The sequence below is a fragment of the Panthera onca genome, chromosome A3 (assembly GCF_046562875.1).
Source record: "Panthera onca isolate mPanOnc1 chromosome A3, mPanOnc1 haplotype 2, whole genome shotgun sequence".
NCBI lineage: Eukaryota > Metazoa > Chordata > Mammalia > Carnivora > Felidae > Panthera > Panthera onca.
Window position 1 is genome coordinate 117800819 of NC_138341.1, and position 20774 is coordinate 117821592.

General features: G+C 36.3%; 1 protein-coding gene and 1 long non-coding RNA gene across 7 annotated transcripts in view; one reads left to right on the forward strand and one right to left on the reverse strand.

The window, feature by feature from the left end:
* LOC132668220 (uncharacterized) overlaps positions 1–16019 on the forward strand; it is a 53437-nt gene extending 37418 nt beyond the window's left edge. Inside the window, exon 5 of one of the 2 annotated variants that reach the window (XR_013554531.2) lies at positions 15401–16019. This is a non-coding gene — a long non-coding RNA (uncharacterized LOC132668220). The remainder of the gene's footprint in view (positions 1–15400) is intronic. The other variant, XR_013554532.2, reaches the window with a different exon arrangement.
* The window catches only part of RBL1 (RB transcriptional corepressor like 1), a 65936-nt gene that overhangs the window by 27491 nt on the left and 17671 nt on the right, over positions 1–20774 (reverse strand). For 4 of the 5 annotated variants that reach the window (XM_060617263.3, XM_060617262.3, XM_060617266.3 and 1 more), the window contains 5 exons: positions 16568–16680; positions 16273–16376; positions 10485–10622; positions 8835–8999; positions 6147–6294 (listed from right to left, as the gene is read on the reverse strand). In XM_060617263.3, the coding sequence (XP_060473246.3) occupies positions 6147–6294; positions 8835–8999; positions 10485–10622; positions 16273–16376; positions 16568–16680 (668 nt within the window). The remainder of the gene's footprint in view (positions 1–6146; positions 6295–8834; positions 9000–10484; positions 10623–16272; positions 16377–16567; positions 16681–20774) is intronic. The other variant, XM_060617264.3, reaches the window with a different exon arrangement.

Here is a 20774-nt window from a genome sequence, read left to right on the forward strand (position 1 = left end):
ACTATTAAAGGAGCAAAATATTAAGGGTAAAATAGAAGCTGAGAGGTAGAATGAGGTGACCACTAAATTTGAGCAGTCTAATTAGCTTCTGTCTCCCAATCTTATCTAGTAAATAACATCTGAGAAGGAAAAATCAGTGATTTGGTTCACAGTTTTGCCCCCTCCTACACACCCATACTTCAAGCAGCTTAAGGCAGTAGCTTCGGCTTTTTCTTTTGTTTAAGTAGGCTCCACGCCCAACATGGAGCCCAACATGGGGCTTGAACTCACAACGCTGTGGTCAAGACCTGGGCTGAGATCAAGAGTTGGACGCTTGACCTACTGAGCCACCCGGGTGCCCCTATGGCTTTCTGATTTAGTAGGTACAGAATCATCTTTTATAAGCTCACGAGAAGATAAAGATGAGCAAAGGTGATAAGACTCTATTTAACTTGCCTTAATCTGAGGGTTGGCAGTAGTGTGTTGATTAAAAGATTATAGATTATATTTAGTTTTCAACGCTATCCTTCCATAGGAGTGGCTTTCCCTATATACCAAGTGTGTAAAGGTTCTCCTAGCCCCTAAAAACCCTACATCTTTTTCCACAATCCTTCCCCACTTTCCCTGACCCACTGATTCTTTACAGGTATATAATATACTTTTTATTTTTATCTATTTATTTTTTAATGTTTATTTTTGAGAGAGGGACACAGCATTACTGGAGGAGAGGCAGAGAGAGAGGGAGACACAGATGCAAAGCAGACTCTAGGCTCTGAGCTGTCAGCACAGAGCCCGACATGGGGCTCGAACTCACAAACTGTGAGATCATGACCTGAGCCAAAGTCAGACGCTTAACTGAACCACCCAGGCGCTCGTATTTTTTATTTTAAAAGTTTTTTTTTTTTAAGTAATCTCTATACCCATTGTGGGGCTCAAACTCACAACCCAAGATCAAGAGCTGCACACACCACTGACTGAGCCAGACACTCCTATGGTATGCTTTTTTTTTTTTTTTTTTTTTTTTTAAGTGTATTTATTTATTTTGAGAGAGAGAAAGCGGGAGTCGGGGAAGGGCAGACAGAATCACAAGCACTGACAGTGCAGAGCCCAATGTGGGCTTCAACCCCACAAACTGAGATCATGAATGACCTGAGCTGAAGCTGGACGCTTAACCAACGGAGCCACTCAGATGTCCTACCTATAATGTGCTGTTTAAAGTGAAAGCATTTCGGGGCGCCTGGGTGGCGCAGTCGGTTAAGCGTCCGACTTCAGCCAGGTCACGATCTCGCGGTCCGTGAGTTCGAGCCCCGCGTCAGGCTCTGGGCCGATGGCTCGGAGCCTGGAGCCTGTTTCCGGTTCTGTGTTTCCCTCTCTCTCTGCCCCTCCCCCGTTCATGCTCTGTCTCTCTCTGTCCCAAAAATAAATTAAAAACGTTGAAAAAAAAAATTTAAAAAAAAAAAAATAAATAAAATAAAGTGAAAGCATTTCAGGGCACTTGGCTGGCTCATCAGTGGCACATGTGGCTCTTGATCTCAGGCTCGTGAGTTCGAGCCCCATGTTGGGTGTAGAGATGACTTATTAAACATGTTTACAAGGTATAAAAATAACTTCTGGAAATGATTTGACAGCTCTCTGTATTAATAAGGTGAGAGGAGAAACAGTTATGTCTTAATAAAAATCTCTGCATTTCTGGGGCTTATGAAAACAGCTCTGATTTCCCAACCTCAGTGGCAGATAGAAAGTTCTGTGGTAACTCCCATGATCACTTAATAGGAGTGTACCTGGATCCTTTATACATAAGAAATCCAACACAGCCCTTGAATCTGACTAGGAATGTTTAAGCTGACATTTCAAACAATTTTTTTTTGAAGTTTATTTTTGAGAGAGAGAGAGACAGAGTGTGAGTGGGGAGGAGCAGAGAGAATGAGAGACACAGAATCCGAAAAAGGCTCCAGGCTCCAAGCTGTCAGCACAGAGCCTGACACAGGGCTCAAACTCACAAACCGCAAAATCATGACTTGAGCTGAAGTCGGACGCTGAACCAACTGAAAAACCCAGGTGCACCTAAAGCTGACATTTCAAGAGAGGATTCATATTATAGCCATGAGGTTAGCTGCAAACCCCTTCAAATTATCTTTTCTTGGCACAGAAGTGGAAAAGATACAGTGAACAACTCTTTACATTTAATAAATACAGAAATTAATATTATGTCTTTTTCTTCCTAGAGTCAAGGCTCAATATTGTTTTCTAAGGTTTTTCCATTATTTGATTCTCTTGCCTGAACCCCTATGAGAAAATACTTTTTTCTTCTACTTATAAAAATAATATATGCCCTATATGTTCACAGCAGCATTATTCATAATGGCCAACAAGTGGAAATAATCCAAATGTCCATCAACTAACGAATGAACAAACAATATATAGCATATCCACACAATGAAATATTATTCAGTCATAAAGATGAAGAGCTGATATATGCTGCAATATAAATAGATCTTGAAAACATGCTACATGAAAGAAGCCAAGCACAAAGGTCACATATTATATGATTCTATTTATATAAAATTCTAGAACAGGCAAATCTATAGAGACAAAAAGCAGATTGTAGTTCCAGGGGATTGGGTGGGGGAACTGGACAGTGACTGCTATTGAATATGGGGTCTCTTTTCTGGGCTGATGAAACTGTTCTGGAATTAGATAATGGTGAGAATTGTAGAGTCTTATGAATATACTAAAAACTACTTAACTGTACATGTTAAAAGGGTGAATTTTATGGTATGTGAATTATAACCCAATGAACAAAAGAGCTCACCAAAAGAAAATTCTTAGAATACCAAAAAACTGTAATATAGAAAGTAACATCCACTCAAAACACCACCATCTGGAGAGAATCATATTTGGGTGACCATTATTCATGATCTTAGTTCTGAGATGTCTAGCTAGGCTGTAAACACACACACACATATAAAATATAAATATGTATGCATACATATACATATATATATTACAGTCAAGGATACATACACATATGCACACATTCTCACACAGACTGTTCATACTTTGTTCAGTTCCAATATGCAAGAATTTAAGTTACCATAGTTTAGTTAAAATAACAGCCTAACAAAATGGTTCAAATTTCAGTTTCCATGATGTACTAACTATAACTGCATAAACAAACTTTAGTTTACAAATCATTATATAACTAATAGATGTGAATCATGATCAGTAACTAATCATGTTAATTCTTTCAAAGTCTGTCACTGATTGGTCAGGGCACATCTGCTATTCAATTCATGAGCACAGGAAAGCATACAGTTATGTTGTCTCTTTGTCTCCAGTGAAAAACCCTATGTGACATTTTATAAAAACAGACACATGAGGGGAATCATCAAAAAAAAAAAAAGTACGGGGGTGTTGGGGTGGCTCAGTCGGTTAAATGTCTGACTCTGATTTCAGCTCAGGTCATGATCTCACGTTCGTGGCATCAAGCTCCACATCAGGCTCTGTGCTGAGCATGAAGCCTGCTTGAGATTCTCATTCTCTCTCTCTCTGCCCCTCTCCCCAGCTTGTGCTCTCTCTCTCTCTCAAAATAAATAAACATCAAAGAAAAAAAAAAAGAAACCTTAAAAAAAAATTGCAACAAAGAAATGAAAGTGATAATGCTGAAACTGAAATTAATTTAGAACGTCAGTAAAGTTACAGAAGGAACAACTGACTCTGGGAATACTGACACTGACACTGTTCAAGAGATTAGATACACAGCCTGAAGAACTTCCTGAAAGTGAAATTCGTTGACATAATTGAAGAAAGTTGTTGAGATTAAAAGGATGAAGATATCCAACAGAAAGTGATGATGGCAAAAACTTCACATTTGAGGAACTCTCAGAGATATTTCAAAGAATTAAACACACAAAGTATAAAATGTTGAAAGCTGATCCAAATTTAGAAAGGAACAGGACAGTTCACCAAGGCACAGAAAAGATGCTCATTCACCAGCATAAATTACAGGAGAAGGAGGTGGCAAGCACTGTTTAAACTATTCTTTGTAAGTTTGAAAAAAAAAAAAAAAACCACCAACAAGAAAACCAAACCACTTTCAGGGCACCTGGCTGGCTCAGTCAGTGGAGTGTGTGACTCTTGATCATGGGGTTGTGGGTTTGAGTTCCGTGTTGGGTATAGAGATTACTTAAAAATAAAATCTTGAAAAAACAAAAACCAAAAAGATGAAAAACAAACCACTTCCATTCTCAATGTTTCCAGTGCTTTATACTGTATTATGTAAATACTTTTATTATCTTCCATTTTGCTAAACATTAAGGACTCATAGCTTTTTTTTAAATTATCACTTTTTTAAAGTAATCTCTACACCCAATGTGGTGCTCAAACTTATGCCCCTGAGATCAAGAGTCACATGCTCTACTGAGAGCCAGCCAGGCGCCCCTAATGACTGATCATTTTTAAAAGTTTTGATGAAACAAATAGATAAATACAAGTTTTGACAAGATTTTTTTCCTTTTTAAAGGCTTTTATTTATATATTTTTAAAAAGCTTATTTATTTTGAGAGAGAGAGAGCATGAGCAAGCAGGGGAAGGGCAGAGAAAGAGAGAGAATCCCAAGCAGGCTCCATGCTGCCAGCGTGGAGCTGGACACAGCGCTCAAACCATGAGATCATGACCTGAGCCTAAATTAAGAGTTGGCTGCTTAATGGACTGAGCCACCTAGGTGCCTCTGGACAAGATTTAAAAAAAAAAAAAATTTTTTTAATGTTTATTTATTTTTGACAGAGAGAGAGAGAGAGAGAGAGAGAGAGAGAGACAGAGCATGAGCGGGGAAGGGGCAAAGCGAGAGGGAGACACAGAATCCGAAGCAGGCTCCAGGCTCTGAGCTGTCAGCACAGGGCTCGATGCTGGGCTCGGTCACAGACCGAGAGATCATGACCTGAGCCGAAGTAAGACGCTCAACCGACTGAGCCACCCAGGTGCCCCTGTCTCCTGACAAGATTTTTAAAGGTCATAAAACAATCCTAATCATTCTCACTGCTTATGAAGACTGTTTTGCATGCACATTTTTATCATCTTGGACTACATGTAAAGCAAAGACTATATGTGTGCCTGCACACACATACACAAAATTATAGTTCAAGTTGGATCAAGAGCCATGTGAAGCCCGAGTACTTGTTCATCTGAAGTTTGTTCAGGGATATGTGATCAAAAGATTTTAACTGATTAAAAAATTCAAGAAAAAATTCATATAATCCAGAGGATGCACACATCAGATGCACACATCATAAGAGAAAATAAGGACGAATGAACTAAAATCTTCCCATAAGGTTCATATGAACTATTTTAAGAGAGTATGGATAAGTTATTTCTTAGATGAACTTAAGCATCCCAAAGAGTTTTTTGCTCTGCTTCAAATACTTTTCTTTCTATAAAGACATACATAGAGAAAGAATATAACTTGAGTCACATTTGAAAAGTAGGTATTTTGCTTATTTACAGTTTTCTGTCAGCATTAGGAAAAGTGTGTTTATTAAAAGGCTAAAATACTATTTCCACAACAACTGACATTGAAGTAAAAAAATATTAAAAAACAGAGTGAAAATCTTATTACTTTGATATGAAAAACTATACAACAAGCCACAAAACGGTGTTAGCATAAGCCTCCTTTTACATTTTGTTTTATTTTTACTTTTAAGTAGGCTTCACACCCAATGTGGGTATAAGTTTAAACCCATGACCCAAGTTTAAGAGTCCCATGTTCTACTGACTGAGCCAGCCAGGTGTCCTAGCCCCTGTTTATCTTTTAAATTTAAAAATTCTTTTTCATAAGCCCCTTTTCTTTTTTTTTTAAATTTTTTTTAACGTTTGTTTATTTTTGAGACAGAGACAGAGCATGAACAGGGGAGGAGCAGAGAGAGAGGGAGACACAGAATCTGAAACAGGCTCCAGGCTCTGAGCTGTCAGCACAGAGCCCGACGCGGGGCTCGAACTCATGGACCGTGAGATCATGACCTGAGCCGAAGTCGGACGCTTAACCGACCAAGCCACCCAGGCGCCCCCATAAGCCCCTTTTTCAATCTTGATAAAGAAATTAGATTTCATAATAATATATTAGCAAGACTTGAAATTTTGAGAAAATTATCTTTGTTATTTTTTTGTTTTACCTGTGTTGAACCTACCCCTTCGAAGACTCCCACTGTCAGTCCGAACTTCTTTGACCCTTGGATGCATTAGAGGAGACATCGGCATCATAGGAAGGTGTCCCTGTACATTTCCCCCATTTCCTGTTTCAAAGTTATTTGGGAATATAACCTGTAAAAAATAAAAACCTCTTGCTTTACATATAGATAAACCTACTGATGAAAACTTATAACAGAAAAATGAGAAAAAAGTCTTCTTCAACTGTTTTATTTCCCTTCTTTCTTCTTCACAAAATAGAACTTGCATAAAGTGCTCAATAGTTTGTGTTGTTACACATATCTCACTTAATTTTATAATTTATCTCCTTAAGTTTATTGACCACTTCTAGAAGTAAACTGATGAGGTAGGCACCATCTATTTCCACTTAAGGATGACAAAATACAGGCTTAAAATATGAAATTTGCCTGAGGACAATTACTATTTTTTAAGTTTATATTTTTTTAAATGTTTGTTTATTTATTTTGGTAGGGGGCAGAGAGAGGGAGAGAGAAAGAGAGAATCTCAAACAAGCTCCACGCTGTCAGCACAGAGCCCAGTGCTGGGCTTGAACTCATGAACCGTGAGATCATGACCTGAGCTGAAATCAAGAGTTTGATGCTTAACCAACTGGGCCACCACAGGCACCACTAAAGTTTATTTTTTATTTATTTTGAGGGAGAGAGAGAGAGAGAGAAAACAGGAGTGGAGGAGGGACAGAGAGAGAGGGAAAGAGAGAATCTCAAGCAGACACCGTGCTTTCAGTGCAGAGCCTGACGTGGGGCTCAATCTCATGAACCATGAGATCATGACCTGAGCTGAAACTATGAGTCAGGCACTTAACCAACTAAGCCACCCAGGTGCCCCAAGGACAACTACTATTAAGTAACAGAGCAAGGGCTTCAACCCAAATCCTCTTTCTTCAAGTTCATTGCCTTTTTTCACTTTCCCAAGAGATTCTACAATGGAAGTATTGATGAATACTAAAGATTACACAGTTAATCACAGTTTGTTGCAAAAAACCAAAGATACATGGAAGAGAGATTTCAAGAAATCATTTTCTTTTCAGTTCTTCCTGGTCTTGGATAGTCCTTCCAGTAGTGTGGAATTAGGGAAAAATTCACCAGGTTTCATGAAGTATAAGACACAGAAAAGCAAAGAAAGATGAAAAGACAAGAGTTACGAAAGAGCAACACAGAGGTAAAGGAGAAAAAACTCAGTTTCTCACATGATACTAAACTGTGAAATGTGTGGCTTGTGTGTATTAGGCACAAATTTCTGATTTTTTAAATTCTAAATACTACTAATGAAAACCATTTAATTTTTTACATAGACATTTGAAAAATTAAATATGATAAAATTAGTGGTTTCTTAGATATGACTTCCAAAAGCACAAGAAACGAAAAAAATAAACAGGACATTATCAAAATTAAAAACTTTGTGTTCTAAAAGACTTGATCAAGAAATTAAAAGGCAACCCATGAAATGAAAGGCAAAATTTAAAAATCCTATTAACAGATAAGGGAGTCATATTTACAATATATAAAGGATTCCTATAATTCAATAATAAAAAGACAAATAACCCAATTAAAAAACGGCAAAGGATTTGAATAGATATTTCTCCAAAGGAGATACACAAATGGCCAATAAGCACATGAAAAGATGCTGCACATCATTAGCCAACAGGGAAATGTAAATAAAAACCGTAACGAAATATCACTTTATGTCTACTAATGGCTCGAATAAAAAAGATAAGTGTCAGGGAAGAAAAAACAAAGGTAAGTTTTACAGAAGATGTGAAGAAACTGGAATGTTCATACACTGATGGTAGGAATGTTAAATGGTGCAGCCACTTTCAAGAGTGTGATGGTTTCCCCAAACTGGAGGTACACAGCTGGAGGTACACGTGACCCAGCAATTCTATTCCTAGAAATGTACCTAAGAAAAATAAAAACATGTCCATACAAAACTTGTGTGTGAACGGTGATAGCAGCATTATTCATAAAAGCCAAAAGGCAGAAACAACCCAAATGTCTATCAATTGATAAATGGATGAACAAAATGATATATTCAAATGACAGAGTATCATTAAGCCATAAAAAGCAATGAAGTGCTAATATATCCTGTAACGTGGACGAACCTTGAAAACATAATGCTAAGTGAAAGAAGCCAGACACAAAGGACCACATATCATATGCTTCCACATATTTGAAATGTCCAGAATACACAAATTAATAAAGACAGAAGTGGATTAAGGTTGCTTAGGGCTAAGGAGAAGAAGGTGGGTGAGGAAAGTGACAGCTAAATGATACAGTTTCTTGTTGAGGTGATGGATATGTTCCAAAATTGACTGAGGTGATGGGTGTACCTATCCTTGAACATACTAAACACTAAATTATATGTTTAAAAACAATTTTTTTTAATGTTTATTCATTTCCTGAGAGAGGGAGACAGAGTGCGAGCAGGGGAGGAGCAGAGAGGAGGGAGACAAAGAATCCGAAGCAGGCTCCAGGCTCTGAGCTGTCAGCATAGAGTCCAATGTGGGGCTCGAACCCATGGACCGCGAGATCATGACCTGAGTTGAAGTTGGATACTTAACTGAGTGAGCCACCCAGGCACCCCATAAAGCTATTATTTTTTAAAATGACAGGATCATCAGCCTTGCCCTGACTCACCTCTTCACAGGTAGGAACTTTGTTTCCTGAAGCCTGGAGAGCCTCCCACAGTGCAGAATCGTGACTCCACGCTAAACTCTCTAAAATTTGTTCTTCGATGCTGTTCAGGTGTTTCACCATGTCCCTGGAAAGTCCCTCCTCTGAGCGGATAACCACCTCAATAACCTGGTAAAGAGAAAATTGAAAAGGTAATATAGGTAGTCTTAGTCATTTCTAGGCTTTCATGTATGACTAGCTTTGGTCTTATAAGGACACAGAACTAATGATATTGTTGAACTATGATTCAATGGCTGATCGATATATTTTAATTTAAAAGGACTTCTTAAGATGTCCAAAATACTTTCACATACATTTCTGTTTTTCATGTTTTCTTTTACACATGGAGAAATGAGGCAATGATAGGTAGAAACTGGTCAACCAAGGCCAATAGTGGAAGTCGGGTCTTGGGTTCTGAGTCCAGTGCTATTTTGAATTTACTCTCTTCTCAGACAATTCTTACCAATAGATCAAGAGAATAGATGAATAATATATTTAAAAGGAATTCTGCTTATATCATATAATTCTATTTTAATAAGGGTAAATTCTAGAACAAAGTCTGTAGGTATATACACAAAAATATTAAGTGATTATTATTTATAATTAGGATTATATTGTATGGTTTTAATATTCACATTTATATGTACTTTCCTGTTTTTCTTCAAGGAGGCTATATTATTTATGTGGTTAAAGAACAAAGGCATTTAACTTCTTGAATGAAAAAAGGATGCTACAAATAAAAATGAATTGCTATCAGATAAGGTCAAAACCAACATTGTCCTTGAATAAAATTACTTATATTTCCTAACAGAAAATCTGAAAACACATATCAACAAGTATCAGAAGCAATTTTCCCTAAGACACTAAAAAAATATTTAAATCCCACTCAGCAATTCAAATGGATAAGCTTTTAATGATCTTCCATTACTTGAGACATATTTTAGGTATAAAAATTGAACTCTTCAAACTAACTTTTCTATAAATACTTTGAAAATAGCACATACAGCAAAATATTAACTAAATCATACCAATAAGGGTAATGTAGTAGCATCAGTCTTAAATTCGGATACTAGGTAACATTAAATGTTACTGTAGTTGTGACCCTTATGTTGTGTAAGAAAAAGATTAATAAAATAGTTCTAGCAGGGAAAAAAAAAAAAAAAAAAAGCTAAGTAAGACTGATCCACACTGAATTAGTTCAAATTTAAGGAAGGAGCACAATCTTTTATTTCAGCTTCATTAGCTAAACCATAACCACAAACCATTTTATACCTTTTCTTTCTCCTGGGGAAAAGAGCTTTTCTTCTTCATTATGCATCTGTTTAATAGGATTATGATTTCCATTTATAAATATGGAAAATTCAAAGATAACTACTTAATTCCTGGTCACATTTGCAAGTCAGTGAAGGAAAAAGGACTGCAGTTTGAGACTGGCTGAATTTACTAATATCCTCATCCTTTCCCTTTTGTTTTTGATTCCACCCAAAGGACTAAAATGTTTTCAGAATACCTCTGGAAATATTTCCCAGACATCATTACAGCCTGTAACTTTAACACTAAGATAAACAGAATGTTTATGAGGTGCACCATATCATAACTTTGCTCTCATCTCACCTTATAAAAATAAAATGGTTGTAAATTGAGAACTTCAATAATCCAGGGGAAAGTACGAGGTGAGCTATAGGCAAAGAGCACAATTTCCAAACAACAGGCCATCAAGGAACGATGAAATATATCCTGCTCTAAAAGAACCTTGGAGAACAGAAAAACTGCAGTTTAATATTTCTCAGCAATTTCAGCCTTTGCCATTCTATAAAGACTATAGAAACAAGATAAAATAATGTGTACATTATATTATACCAGATTATCAAAGATAATAATGTGAGCTCTCAAACTGGTAAAGAGTTTTGTTATAACATATAATCTTGCTCAATGGTAGATTTTAAATTTAAATGAGGCATACACAACAATCTGCTTTGAAATAATAAAACAGTCAATATTCCCATCAAGAGGAAGCATTAGGATCGGTTCCATTTTTTTTGTTGTTGTTGTTCCGTTTGTTTTTAAATGCCAGTTTTACAACAACTATTTTGTTAACATAAAGATTGTTAATCAGGGGTGCCTGGGTGGTTCAGTTAAGAGTCAGACTCTCGGTTTTAGCTCAGGTCATGATCTCACGGCTTTGTGGGTTCAAGCCCTACACCGGACTCTGCGCTGGCAGTGCAGAACCAGTTTGGGATCCTCTCTCTCTCTCTCTCTGTCCCTCCCCCACTTGCACTGTCTCTGTCTCTCTCAAAATAAACAAATAAACTTAATAAAAAAATATTTGTTAATCAAAACACTAAAATCAAAGGTATTATGTCACAGCTAAGACTTAAAAAAGTTCAGAGAAATAATTTACTAAGAAGATAAAAGTCGTGTTGACCATTAAGACTTTTTTTTTGAGTTTAAGATTTAACAAAATTTTCAGTTTTAAAAAGTGTTTGTTGCCATCCTTCTTTTAAATATCACTCCAAATCAACAAAAAGGATAAGAAACAGAAACTCCTTGGATAAAACTAGAAGTCAGCTGTAACTGCAAATTAGAATACATGAAAACTGAAAGTGGATGGAAGGATGACAAATTACTCAGTAGAAAGTAGGATGGTCAAACATAAGGGCCTGAAGAGAGACACTTAGACCTAATTAATTTGCTCCATGCAACCTGGGGAAAACATAGCAACTGAAGGGACAGGAGGAATGGAAAGTAGGGGCTAGGTTGGGGCTGACACGAATGGATGATTTGAAAGTCTGTAGTAGTTAGAACTCCTCAGGTCCCCATTCAACCCCTACTCTAATGAAGCAGATGATAGGCCTCTAGTCTGTCCCAACAGGGATCTGGAGAATTATTCTAAGACTGAACTAGGGAGACTCAGAGCTTGAGAACACCAGACATAGAAGAAACTGTGGTTTTAGGCAAAAGTCTGCAGACTGCATTGTGAGATCAAGTTTCCCTTTCTTGCTCTGTTCAGTAACACCAACACTCAGCAAAAAATTAGCAGATACTTCTTTACAGAAACTGAAATATTCCAGAAGAATCTTAAAGACACCAAATGTTGAGAGTCTCTAATACTACATGATTATATGAGACCTGTTGGGTTTATATTCCTATTTTTGCCAACAAAGCTTTAAAAAATTTTTTTTAATGTTTTTTATTTATTTTTTGAGACACACACACAGTGCAAGTGGGAGAGGGGCAGAAAGCAAGGGAGACACAGAGTCGGAAGCAGGCTCCAGGCTCCGAGCTGTCAGCACAGAGCCTGATACGGAGCTCGAACCCACAAACTGTGTGTGAGATCATGACCTGAGCTGAAGTCGGATGCCCAACCAACTAAGCCACCCAGGCGCCCCAACAAAGCTTTGAACCAAACTGTTCAGTTACCATAAGGGTTTATTAATGTCCCATTTTTAGTGCCTCATTTAAATGTAAGTGGATATCCAAGAACAATCCAACAATATAAGGAAATCCTCCCACTGGAAGACAAAAATTAAAACAAAGAGAAAAAAGGGGCACCTCGCTGGCTCAGTCGGTTGTTCTCAGCGTTGTAAGTTGGAGCCCATGTTGGGTGGAGGCGTTACTTAAAATAAAATCTTTAAGGGGTATCTGGGTAGCTCAGTTGGTTAAGTGTCCGACTCTTGATGTCGGTTGGTTCAGGTCACGATCTCAAGGTCATGGGATTGAGCCTTGGGTTTGCACAAATCTCTTGGGATTCTCTCTCCCTCCCTCTCTTCTGCCTCTTCCCTACTCGTGCTCTCTCTCTAAATAAATAAATAAACTTTAAATATCCCAGGGTCATGGATTGAGCCCCACGTCGGATTCTGTGTTGAGGGTGCAGCCTGCTTGGGATTCTTTCTCCCCCTCTGCCCCTCTCCCCAGCTCACACACACTCTCTCTCTAAAAAACAAAACAAAACAAAAATAAAATAAAATAAAATAAAATAAAATAAAATAAAATAAAATAAAATAAAGCCTTTATGCAGAGTTTTAAAAAAGGGCCTTAAGGCTTTTACATTTTGTTTGAACTGTAAAATGTCTATACCAGTGGACTGTGAAGATATGCATATATAACGTAATGCTTAGAGTAACCACTAAAACAAATCCATACAAAGAATAACAGTCTAAAAAATGTTCAAGCAGGGGTGCCTGGCTGGCTCAGTCAGTAGAGCATGCAACTCTTGATCTCACGGTCATGAGTTCAAGCCCTATGTTGGGCATAGAGCTTAATAAACAAATAGGGGCACCTGGGTGGCTCAGTTGGTTAAGTGTCCAACTCCGGCTCAGGTCAGGATTTCACAGTTCGTGAGTTCAAGCCCTGCGTTGGGCTCTGTGCTGACAACTCAGAGCCTGAAGCCCACTTCAGATTCTGTGTCTCCCTCTCTCTCTGCCCCTCCCCAACTTGTGCTCTATCTCTGTCTCTCAAAAATAAATAAATGTTAAAAAAATTTTTTTAAAACAAATAAAAAATGTTCAGGTAATCAAGAGGAAGATGGGGGGAAAAAAAACAAACAAAACACCAAAGAGTACAAACAGAAAACAAGAAATAAAATGGCAGACACATGCTCTAACAGATCAATAATTAAATGTTAAGTCTGAATTTACTGATTTAAAGAGACTGAGATGAAAAAATGTGACTCAATTACATGCTGCCTATAAGAAATTTACCTCAAAGATAATGATACATGTAGCTTGAAAATAAAAGGATAGAGAGGTGCCTGGGTGGCTCAGTCAGTTAAGCAATTGAATCTTGATTTCGTCTCAGCTCACGATCTTAGGGTTTGTGAGATTGAGCCCTGCACTGGGCTCCATCCTGACAGCACAGAGCATGCTTGGGATTCCCTCCCCCTCCCTATCCCTCCCCTGCTCAAGTGCGCTTGAGCGCATTCTCTCTCTCTCAAAATAAATTAATAAACTTAAAAAAAAAAGGATGTAAAAAGACATACCATGCAAACAATCAAAAGCAGGAGTGGCTATATATGAACAAAAGATAAGACTTTGGAACAATTAACGGCTTCAGAGAGGACATTATCTCATGATAAAAGGCAAGAAGACATAGCAATCTTCAATGTGTATATATCAAACAGCAGAGCTTCAAAATATTTGAATAAAAAATAACCTGATAGAACTGAAAGGAGAGGGGTGCCTGGCTGGCTCAGTCAGTAGATTACCTGATCTTGGAGTTGTGAGTTTGAGCCCCACACTGGGTAGGGAGATTACTTAAAAATAAAATCTGAAAAAAAAAGGAAAGAACTGAAAGGAGAAATAGATAAATCTACAATTATATCTGGAGACTTCAATACTGCTCTCAACAACTGATAGAGCCAGACAGAAAATGAACAAGGATACAGAAGAAGTCAACACCACCACAATTAATACTATAGAACTGACATTTACAGAACACTCTACCCAACAACAGCAGAATACACTAGGGGTCATAAAATGAACCTTAACAGAACCCTCTTGCACTGTTGGTGGGAATGCAAATTGGTGCAGCTGCTCTGGAAAGCAGTGTGGAGGTTCCTCAGAAAATTAAAAATAGACCTACCCTATGACCCAGCAATAGCACTGCTAGGAATTTATCCAAGGGATACAGGAGTACTGATGCATAGGGGCACCTGTACCCCAATGTTTATAGCGGCACTCTCAACAATAGCCAAATTATGGAAAGAGCCTAAATGTCCATCAACTGATGAATGGATAAAGAAATTGTGGTTTATATACACAATGGAATACTACGTGGCAATGAGAAAAAATGAAATATGGCCTTTTGTAGCAACATGGATGGAACTGGAGAGTGTGATGCTAAGTGAAATAAGCCATACAGAGAAAGACAGATACCATATGGTTTCACTCTTATGTGGATCCTGAGAAACATAACAGAAACCCATGGGGGAGGGGAAGGAAAAAAAAAAAAAAAAAAAGAGGTTAGAGTGGGAGAGAGCCAAAGCATAAGAGACTGTTAAAAACTGAGAACAAACTGAGGGTTGATGGGGGGTGGGAGGGAGGGCAGGGTGGGTGATGGGTATTGAGGAGGGCACCTTTTGGGATGAGCACTGGGTGTTGTATGGAAACCAATTTGACAGTAAATTTCATATATTAAAAAATAAAAAATAAATAAAATTAAAAAATATATATATATAATCAAAAAAAAAAAAAATGAACCTTAACAAATTAAAAAAAAAATTGAACTCATAAAGAGTGTGAGTAGAATGAGCATTACTACAAAAGGGTAGCATGAGGGAGATTGTTGTAATAACAGAACAATTCAGTATCTTGATTTTGGTGGTAGTAGCATTAATCTACAAGTGATGCAATGGTAAGGAGGAAGATACATACATTGTTCCAATATTAATTTCCTAGTTTTGATATTACACTATGTAAAATGTAGCCACTGGGGGCAACTGACTACATAGGACCTCTCTGTACTACTTTTGTAATTTTCTGTGATCTATAATTATTTCAAAATAAAAAGTTGAAAATTTACTTCTTTCTCAGGAAGCTATGGAACCATATGCTCTATCAAATATTAAGATAAATCACAAAAGAGAAAGCCATGAAATCCAGGAAAAAGGTGGACCAACACAAGAGAGAGATGAACATTTCCAGAATGAAAACTAAAAGAAATTTTATTACATTAGTTATGCTGCACCCCTAGACATCAACCTGTTGCTAGTGGAACTGAAAGTCAGAGGACTCCAAGAGTGACAAGAAAGAGGAGGAGGAGGAAACTGAAAGATGATATTAACAGCTTTGAGTTTTTATAAACAGTATGTATATATGCACGTGTGTACATATGTATGTATTTACTTATGTATTTATGGTAAGCTCTATGCCCAACATGGGGCTTAAACTCACCCCCCTAAGATCAAGAGTCACATACTCTGTGAACTGAGCCAGCCATGTACCCCAACAACTTTGACTTTTTTGAAAAATTCCTTTAAATAGCCATTGGAAAGAGTGGTCAGACTTATCAAATGATCAAAGGACACAAAGCAATTTCTTAACAAGCCACTCACAGTTTATTCCTCAAAAATTCCTGGGAGGTATGAGCAAATATCTTAATTATCAGTCGGGTTAATAGTTGGGGGAGGGGGGTGACTCATTATTAGCTAGCTGGGAATGAAAGGACCTGAAGGGAAAGGATACTAATGATGTACCGGAGATGAATTTCATGTACTTTACATTTCTACCTAGAGGTGGCCAGGTCTAGATGTGCAAAACACAACTAAGGCCAACTAGCAAGTCATACTAGCTAAGTTTGCTATTAACTGCTGATGCCCACAACACCCTTAGAGCCTCTCAATACACTGTTTTAAGGCTTAGGAGTTTTGAACCTTACCAGTGGCTGGGAGAATGGATTTACTTACTGACATGTCCATTCCATGAAGTCTTCGTGTTTCCTGAACCATTACAGTCTCTAGTATTTTATAATACAAAATTTCCGCAAGTTTTAGTCTGTTTACAGCAAAGTCTAGGGAGGGGAATAAAAGGGAAAATATTTGCTACTGAAATGTTAACTGTTAAGCACTGAAGGACAAAACTTATATAAGCTTAAATCTTATACATTAAGAATAGCAAGGAAGGAAAAAATTTAATTTCTACTTTTTTAGGGCCAATCTATCTACTTTCAATGCTGTGTCAACTTTAGTTTTGTCTTCTTACCTATGTGCGATCCTGGCTGTTCATCTGTTGATTGAGTATAGTGTTGGCAGAAAGTCTCTCCTATTCCTTTCACTATTTTCATAATGTTTTCCATAGGATTACGCATACAAGATCTATAAAATAGAAGAGGAACCTAATTACCAGGAAAAAAACCCAGACTACCAACATTTCTTCAAGAATTAATTTGGTTTTAGTGACCACAGTTTTATTCCCAACTGTAAATCTAGATATGTTAAAAGCATGTTTCAAATAAATCTACAGCTTTTAAACAAAATCATCTGGCATACTGTTTTGGAATTTCAACATTAGCAGTGTCAATATTATCTCTTTTGTTCTTCTATTTATATGACATTTTAGAAAAGGCCAAATTATAGGGATAAAGATATATCCGTATTTGCCAGTGGGTGGGGATGACACAGGGGTTGACTAAAAGGGGCATAAATTTTAGGGGCTAATGAAATTGTTAAAAGGATGACTCCTATTGTGAATTATATAAATTTATATATATATATATTATATATTATATATATTATTATATATTATATATAACATATATAATATATATTGTATATATTATATAATATATAAAAGTTTATATAAAATATACATAACATATACTATATATAATATATACTATATATATAATATATATAATGTGTATATATAATGTATATATAAATTTATATAAAATTATATAAATTTATATATATATAAATTGACATATAAATTATACTCCAATAAACCTGATTTAAGAAAAATAGAGGCTATAGCAGTATTTATGTATATATTACACATACATATTGTAATATGTAATATAATTTACTATATGTTTATATATATTACATAGATAATTATATATTATAAATAATTATAATTATAAACATAATTATATTATAAATGTAATATATTATTATAACTATATTATAATTGTATAATTATAAATATAAATGTTGAAATTCCAAATTTAATTCCAAATGTAATTATAATTTTAAATACATATATTTATAATTATATATATTAATATATAAAATATACTTATGTAAATATAAATATAATGTTGAAATTTCAGACTTAATTCCTAATATAATTATGATTTTAAATACATATATTTATAATTATATATATTAATATATAAAAATATACTTATATAAGTAAATATAAAGTTGAAATTCCAAATTATAATTATATTATAAATATATTATTATAATTATAAACATTACACATTATAATTATATATAATTGTAATAATATATTATATTACATATTATTTTAATTATACATTATATAATCATACAACTATACAGTTATATATATTATATATATAATATATAATAGGCCATATTATAGGGATAAAAAATAAATCAGTATTTGCCAGTGGGTGGGAATGACATAGGGGTTGACTAAAACGGGGCATACATTTTGGGGGCTAATGGAATTGTTCTACATCTTGATTGTGATGGTGGTGGTTACATAACTATGCATTTGTCAAATTTCATACAACTATACAGTTAAAAGGATGACTCCTATTGCATATAAATTATACTCCAATAAACCTGATTTAAAGAAAAATAGAGGCTACAGCAGTATTCATATATATATTATATATAATATATATATAATAGATACAGTTGATCCTTCAACAAGACGAGTTTGAAGTGTGCAGGTCCACCTATAAGTGGATTTTTTTCAATATAGTACAGTATTGCAAATGTATTTTCTCTTTATGGTTTTTTTGTAAATTTTTTTAATGTTTATATTTGAGAGACAGAGAGAGAGAGGGAGGAATGGAGGAAGGGGCAAAGAGAGAGGGGAGACAGAATATCCGAAGTGGGCCCTGTACAGACAGCAGAGAGCCTGACGTGGGGCTAGAACCCATGAACCATGAGATCGTGACCTGAGCCAAAGTCAGATACCTAACCAACTGAGCCACCCAGGCGCCCCTCTTTATGATTTTCTTAATAACATTTTCTCTTCGCAAGCTGAATTTATTCTAAGAATACAGTATACAATACATATAACATACAAAACATGTGTCTATCAACTGCTTATGTTACTGATAAGGCTTCTTCTAGTCAACAGTAGGCTGTTACTAGTTAGATTTTGGGGGAATCATTAGTTATGGAGTGCCTGGCTGGCTCAGTCGGTACAGCATGTGACTTGATCTCAGGATCATGAATTTGAGCCCCATGTTGGGTGGAGAGATTACTTAAAAAAAAAAGTTATATACATATTTTTTGATTGTGTGGAGGGTTGGTGACTCTAACCCCCATGCTGTTCAAGGGTCAACTATATATATTTATAGTAGTGGAACAATAAACTGTATGTAATTCTCATCAAAGCCTAAATAATAATAAATAGAAAAATACAGCACTAAAAAGGCACTTAGCAAGAAATAACTGTTACCCTTATATTGTTACCTTTCTGTCATTCAAACACAGAATCTTAATTCAGAAATGACAAACAAGGGCAACTGGGTGGCTCAGTGGTTAAGCATCCAACTTTGGCTCAGGTCATGACCTCACGGTTTGTGAGTTCAAGCTCCACACTGGGCTCTCTGCTGTCAGCACAGAGCCCTCTTCCGATCCTCTGTCCCCCTCTCTTTTTGCCCCTCCCCTGCTTGTGCTCTCTCACTCAAAAATAAATAAACATTAGGAAAAAAAAAAAAGAAATGAAAAACAAATCCAGACTATGAGAAAGAAAGTGATCTGCCTGAAACCAGATAATGAGTGCAGTGTTCAGGACTCCCAACTCCATGTCCAAACAGACCAGTATGATGTGTAGAGAGGTAAGCAACACATATGGCAAAAATACTTTGTTTTTATCAAGTTCTTCTAAAGCAAGCTGTGCCTCTTGAGTAATGTTTTCTTCCAATTAGGTTGTCTTCAATTTTTTTAAACTATTTTTTTAAAGTTTATTTATTTATTTGGGGGGGGGGGTGCAGAGAGAGAGGGAGAGAGAATTCCATGAACTGTGAGATTATGACCTGAGCCAAAATCAAGAGTTGGATGATTAACCAACTGAGCCACCCAGGTGCCCCTCATGTCTAGGTTTTTAAGTTAACTTTTTGAGTTAACTGTTGGATATGGTGTAAGATAAGAGTCCACCTTCATTATTTTGCATGTAGACATCTAGTTTTCCCAGCAGCATTTGTTGAAGAGACTATCCTTTCCCCATAGTGTAGTCTTGGCACCTTTGTCAAGGATCATTTAACCAAATACATGAAGATTTATTTTAGCATTCTCTAGTCTGTTCTATTGGTCTACAAGCCTGTCTTTATGTCAATCCAATTCTGTTTTGACTATGGTAGCTTTGCAATATATTTTGAAGTCAGGAAGCATTCCAGCTTTGTTGTTCTTGCTTTATTGTTTTAAAGGTATTTTGAAATTCTACATGAATTTATAGGAATTTTTTTTCTATTTCTATAAACAATGCCACAGGCATTTTGATATGGACTGTACTGAATCTACAGATTGCTTTGGGTAATAAGGACATTTTAACAATATTAAATCTTCCCATCCATGAACATGGAATGTCTTCCCATTTATTTGTTTCTAGGTCCTTTGTGTTTTGCATACTGTTTTCTTGCTTCCCACTTTCTCTTGTTGCTGTAAAACATTTGCATCATTACCTTGACACTTCTTTTCAACTTGTTCATGCTTACACAGTTTAGTCCAGATCTATTTTATTCAAGTGCTATGAGGATTGAAGCTCTCCATGACAGTCTTCCTACCCTATCAGCAGTCTGCATATCTTTTGAGCTGTGTCTGAGGTTAGGATTGTTCTGTCTACTTTTCTGTAAACTAAAGGTTTGGAGAGTAGAAGAGAGCTCAGGTGGTGTTATGTTCAGCTTTTGTTAGAAGATCAGGGCTTTGCTTATTACTCTTTCAAGATTTAGTTAAATATCCCTATTCCAGGGTTCACTATATCTAGTCAGAGATATCTTCTAGTTCTATTAGGATTAGGATCTCACCCCAAATCGGTATGGAACCTTGGAAAAGGACAGGCCCTGGGAGTTTTTCATATTTCTGCTGCGATCTTGGTGGTGGAATATAGGGGCTTTCACCTGGGAAGGTATCTATGACCTTTTACTCATCTTCCTGCTAACCTCATTTGTTTCTCTCTACATCTGGGGTATTAACAAACATTCTCAAGATCCATCAACATATCTTCTTTCCCTAGTAATGCTTCTTGGAGATGGGCATATAAG